This window comes from Physeter macrocephalus, chromosome 12 (assembly GCF_002837175.3).
Source record: "Physeter macrocephalus isolate SW-GA chromosome 12, ASM283717v5, whole genome shotgun sequence".
NCBI classification, from domain to species: domain Eukaryota; kingdom Metazoa; phylum Chordata; class Mammalia; order Artiodactyla; family Physeteridae; genus Physeter; species Physeter macrocephalus.
Window position 1 is genome coordinate 46,336,147 of NC_041225.1, and position 6,000 is coordinate 46,342,146.

The 6,000-nt window shown below is 38.8% G+C and overlaps 2 protein-coding genes across 4 annotated transcripts in view; both read right to left on the reverse strand.

Annotated features, from left to right (window-relative positions):
* BABAM2 (BRISC and BRCA1 A complex member 2) overlaps window positions 1-6,000 on the reverse strand; it is a 416,595-nt gene that overhangs the window by 398,458 nt on the left and 12,137 nt on the right. The gene's annotated exons all lie outside the window — the stretch shown is intronic.
* On the reverse strand, window positions 3,290-3,613 carry LOC112063627 (mitochondrial import receptor subunit TOM6 homolog). The gene has a single exon (XM_055089092.1). It carries the CDS (start codon window positions 3,611-3,613, stop codon window positions 3,389-3,391), a length of 225 nt encoding a protein of 74 aa, XP_054945067.1. The 3' UTR covers window positions 3,290-3,388.

The following is a 6,000-nucleotide window of genomic DNA, read 5'->3' on the forward strand; positions in this document are numbered from 1 at the left end:
AAAGGCAGCCCATGAAATGGGAGAAGGTATTTGCAAATCATGTATCTGATAAGGGATTTGATATCCAGAATATATAAAAACTCCTACAACTAGAAAACATCAACAAAAAAAACTTAAATAGGCAAAGGACTTGAATAGACATGTCTCCAAAGAAGATACACAAATGACCAATAAGCACATGAAAAGATGCTCAACAACTTTAGGGAGATGCAAATCAAAACCATAATGAGATACCACTTCATATTCATTAGGATGGCTATTATTTTTTTTTTAAATTAAAAACCAACATGTGTTGGTGAGGATATGGAAAAATTAGAACCCTTGTGCATTGCTGGTGGCAATGTAAAATGGGGCAGCCACTGTGGAAAACAGTATGGTGACAGCTCAAAAAACTTAAACATAAAATCACCATATGATCCAGCAATTCCACTTCTGAGTATGTTCCTAAAAGAACTGAAAACGGACTCAGAAAGATGTTTGCACATCCGTGTTTATAGCAGCATTACTCACAATAGCCAAAAGGTGGAAGCAAACTAAGTGTCCATCAGTGGATGAATGGATAAACAAAATGTGGCATATACATGCAATGGAATATTATTCAGCCTTAAAAATGAAGACAGTTTGGACACATGCTACAACGTGGATAAAACTTGAAGATATTACGCTAAGTGAAATAAGCCAGCTACAAAAAGACAAATTCTGCATAATTCTACTTATACGAGGTACTTAAGGTAGTAAGATTCATAGACAAAAAATAAAATGGTGATTGCCAAGGGCTGAGGGAAGGGAGGAATGGGGAGTTATTGTTTAATGCGCAAGGAGTTTCAGTTTTGCAAGATTAAAAATGTTCTGGAGATGGATGGTGGTGATGGCTGCACAACACTGTGAATGTACTTAATGACACTGAACTGTACACTTAAAAATGGTGAAAATGGTAAATTTGTGTTACGTATATTTTACCACATTAAAAACAAAGTATGTGCTAAGCCCAAAACGGAACCTCCATGTTAATAATTTACCGAACCACAAAAATTGTTAAATAATGCTTTTTAACTGAAAAAGTCTTAGGAGTCTACAGATGAAAAAAGCAATTGTTCTGAGGGCATTATACCTACTTAACAGTAGAATATCAAGATGTTTCCCAAAACTTCCACTTGATTCCAGATCTCTTATCAATAAGTTGGCAAGAGCAAAGGCTGAGATAAAAACCTTTTCAGAAAACAAAAAGGATACGTTTTTCAAAAAGTGAAGAGAAGCAAGGTCAATGGGAAAAACAGCTTTCATAACATGCCATTAGAAAGATAACCAAATGACTCAGGAAATGTGGCCCTGAAAAGGAAAATTACGAAATTATTTCTCAAGACAATGGCACCAAAAAGCAAGATTATTCAAGCAACATGGAAGCTAAAAAGGGGGCTGTGTTACATGCGCATAAGGAGTCCTTTAACATATGACTGATGGCACAGGACAGTTAATTTGGAGCCCTGAAACAGATTTATGTACCTATCAACATGTATTAAAAGAGCCCCGCTTTAATCTTAAAGAATTTTGCAAATTTGTCATTCTAATTAAAAAGTAGTCAAAAAGTACTACCTTAAAATTGCACAGAATAGAGAGGACAAAAGATAACAGTAGGAATGATTTTTTTTTTCTTCTCTTTAACAATGCAAAGTAGAGCTAGGAACAGACTAAATTAATCTTATACTCCTTTCCTTTACACGTTAGACTGGCTACTTCCCTTCACCTCTTCCCCTTCCCCAACTTCCACGCCAAGTGAAGTCACCCTGAAATTAAGTCACTGCTGGGCATGAAAAGCCCAAGACTGACAAACATCTAAAACTCTGGACTCAGATTTATCCTAGCATTCACCACCCCAGACTGTGTGTGAACACTGTGGAATCCTAGCAAAAGTTCCCAAGGCCAGTGACTGCAGGGTTCACTGAGTCAAGGCCAATACCACCACGCTGACTTTTCCCAAAAAAACCCTAAGTACAAAATATCCACAACCCCACCCACCACTGCCCTCACTAGCTCTCCACCTTCCAACAGGGCTCCCTAATCTAGCCTGCACACCATCTTACCAGGCCTTGCCAGGCAGTCTTCTTCAACCCTCTGCTAAGAACAGCTGCATGCCTCTGCCTAAGACAAACAATGTTCAATCTCTAATAGCTGTTAAAAACTGTTAGGTTCTATCTGCTGGAAAAAAAAATAAAGTTGGTATCTCCATACCCATTCATTCTTCAACCGAATCAAATATTCCAAATTATATCCACCTGCAGGGTCTAAGTTAGCCACATTAACTTTTTCCTGTCTCCATAGGTCTCCAAAAAGCAATGAACAGGATAGAAAGTTACCCTGGAAACAAAAGTCTCTGACTCTCCTGTCCTTCTCTGCTCTATGATTTCTGACCTTTGTAACACGTGTGAGCTATTTTTTTTTTTTTTTTTTTTTTTTAAGATTTAATTTTATTTCTTTTTGGCTGTGAGGGTTTTCTCTAGTTGCAGCGAGCAGGGGCTACTCTTTGTTGCGGTGCACGGGCTTCTCATTGCGGTGGCTTCTCTTATTGCAGAGCACGGGCTCTAGGTGCACGGGCTTCAGTAGCTGTGGCTTGCGGGCTGTAGAGCGCAGGCTCAGTAGTTGTGGCGCACAGGCTTAGTTGCTCAACAGCATGTGGGATCTTCCCGGATCAGGGCTCGAACCTGTGCCCCCTGGATTGGCAGGAGGATTCTTAAGCACCGCACCACCAGGGAAGCCCCCGTGTGTGAGCTCTTACCTTGCTCTGGTCGCCTGGGTCTTATTAGACAGCTCCTTTATATCGCTTGCATAGACACTCATTCTTTATAGAGTCCCTGATTCTGGAATGCCAATGTGATTCTACCAACTAACAACAATAATACAGTGAAATAATAAATATATATAATATACATATAAACTATGAAAATATATTATATATACATTATACATAATGTTATAATGATAATATAATAGGAGCTACCATTTACTGAGCACTATGACCAAGCTATTCTAAGTGCTTTATATAAGTTATTTCATTTCACCTCCATAACTACTTTTTATTTTGTCTTTATGTGCAGTCTTTATTTCAAGTATTTGTTAAAATACCATTAGGTTATTCCTCAGGACAAGAGCAAAGATCATCCCCTGCAGAAAGTTAGGAACTATGTACAGAACTTTACAGAACAGAAAACAACACTTTAGCTGAAGCCTGACTGCTCACCAATGATTGGTGTTCTGAATGGACTCAGTGAAGAAAGGAAATCAGGCAGGGAAGGAAAGGTGCCCCTCTGGGCAAGTCTTATGATGGTCACAGACTAGAGGCTCTGTTTCTGGAAGGTTCAAGTACAGCACGGGGATTCTGTGTCTTTTTTGGCTACACGCCAGGCTGAGGGGCCGTTAGTTTAATGTCACTCAAATTCCTGGCCAGCCAAACTCCCACAGCAAAAAGTCCCAAACTGCGGATCAAGTTCTTCCAGAAATCATTCCTATCAGTGGCGAAGTGGTAGACACCCTGAAGCCAATATCCCACGTCGTCCGGAATTTCAGGAGCTTCATTTGCCGAGCCAGCAGTGTTCATGTCAACCCCACTGGAAGCCATAGCAGCACTTCAGGGCTCTGCAAGGCCTCTCACCCCCATAACTACTTAATAAGATAATTATTAATATCATCCCCATTTAAGAGAAAGCACAGAAAGGGTATGTAACTTGCCAAAGGTCATAAGCTACTAAGCAGTAAAATCAGGATTTAAACTCAGACCTCATTGGCTGAAAAACCTACATGCTCACCATTATATCATGCTGTGATCCAACACCTCTAAAGATGGCTCACTGGGCTCCAGCCCCATCCACCTTGACTTCTGGCTTCTGCCTACCCATCCCCTCTCCCCAGCCTTGCTTGAGCTCTTCTGGTCCTGGCTATGTTTCTTTTCTCCAAATTCTTAAGTATTCTTAAGTATTCTGATAAAAGATTACTGAATTATTAAATTTTCCAATATGTCTCCTGATTCTACTTTAAATTCTATAATGGCTTTCATATATGCCAATAAACCACTAAGAATTTCTATATGATAGCAGCCAAAGAATAAACACCTAGGAAGTTAACAGTAAATGTGCAGGAACAAAATGAAGAAAACACAAACCTTTATTCACATACACAAAAATGGATGTGAATAAGAGAAATTGACCATATTCCTAAAGTTGTATACTCAATATTATAAAGCAGGGATACTCAATATTGTAAGACTATGATCCAAGGGCCACTTACCTATATTTTAAATAAAATTTTGTTAGAACACATTTATTCATTTTTGTATCGTCATAGATTTTGTGCTACAATGGCAAAGCTAAGTAGTTACAACACAAACAGTAAGATGGTAAATATTTTAATACCTAAAATATTTACTATCTGACCCTTTACAGAAAGTTTGCTGACCCTTGTTGTAAAGATGTCCATTCTCTCCAAATAAAAAAGAAGTTTTATGCAATGTCAAACTCCCAGCAGGTGAGACCACAAGTACTCGAACATATTATAAAGCTATAATAACTGAAAAACTATATAATTGTACAAGGCAAATACAGACCACTGAAAAGAAATAGAAGGTCAGAAATAAATATAAGAATTTAGCATATAAGATGGCATTTCAAAATAGTGACTGAGTAAAGGATTTATTTTATAAACAGTGCTGGAATAACTAGATAATTATTTATAAAAGTAATAAAATCCCATTTCTACAATGTATTATACACCAAAATAAATTCCAGATTAATTGACTACTTTTCAATAAAAATGAAACTATTACAGAAGAAAATATAGGTGGTCTCAAAGTAGAAAAGGCATTAATTGTGCAAAATGTTAAAAGAATCCATGAAGGAAATAGATTTGATGACAACTTACAAAGTAAAAGTTTTGGCATAGCAAAGATAAATACAAAAGGAGATTCTTTACAACCCCATGTTATAGCAAAAGATAGATACAAACTGAACAGCTATCAATAATAACTGATTAAATTATAGTACATTCACACACTGGAATATTATGCAGAGATTAAAAAGGAGGCAGCAGCTCTGTAAGTACTAATATGAAATAATCTTCAAAATATCAAGTTAATATGAATGTTTAATATGTTACTATATCAGTTATCTATTTCTACATAACAAGCCATCCCAAAACTTAGTGGCTTAAGAAAACAACTTTTATTTCTCATCAATCTGTGGGTTGGCCAGTCAGTTCTGCTGGTCTCTCCCTGGCTCACCCACTCAGCGGCACTCAGCTGATGGGTTGGCTGTGGAGCTGAGCACAGCTGGGACAGCTGGGATAGCTGGGATACCTGAGCCATTCTTTCTAAAGGAAACTGCACTAGGAGACTCCTGAACATGGTGGTGGGGCTCTTCCACGAGAGTGAAACAGAACACAAGGCCTCTTAGGGCCTCGACTAAGAAGCCACACAACATCATTTTCACCACACTCTACTGGTAAAAGCAAGTCACAAAGCCAGCCCAGATTCAAGGGGTGAGGAAGTAGACTCTATCTGCTGATGAAAGGAAGGACAAAATCATAGTCAAAGGAGAAGAGATAAATAAAGATAGGCAGGCTTTATCAGGAGCCATTACTGTAATAATTTACCACAGCTATTGCTTATATAGAAAAGAAAAAAAAAAAGAGGGCTTACATCTACAAAGAACACCTCTAAAAAGAAGTAAAAGAAGCCGGTAAGCAGTATTTCCCCTTTGGGGAAAGGAATAGAAGGGAGACTTATCTTCTGCTTAATACCCTTTTGTATCTTTTATTTTTTTTATCTTTTATTTTTTGTATGCTGTACATTTATTACTGCCTCAAAAATGAATGCTAGGGCCTCCCTGGTGGCGCAGTGGTTGCGCGTCCGCCTGCCGATGCAGGGGAACCGGGGTCGCGCCCCGGTCTGGGAGGATCCCACATGCCGCGGAGCGGCTGGGCCCGTGAGCCATGGCCGCTGAGCCTGCGCGTCCG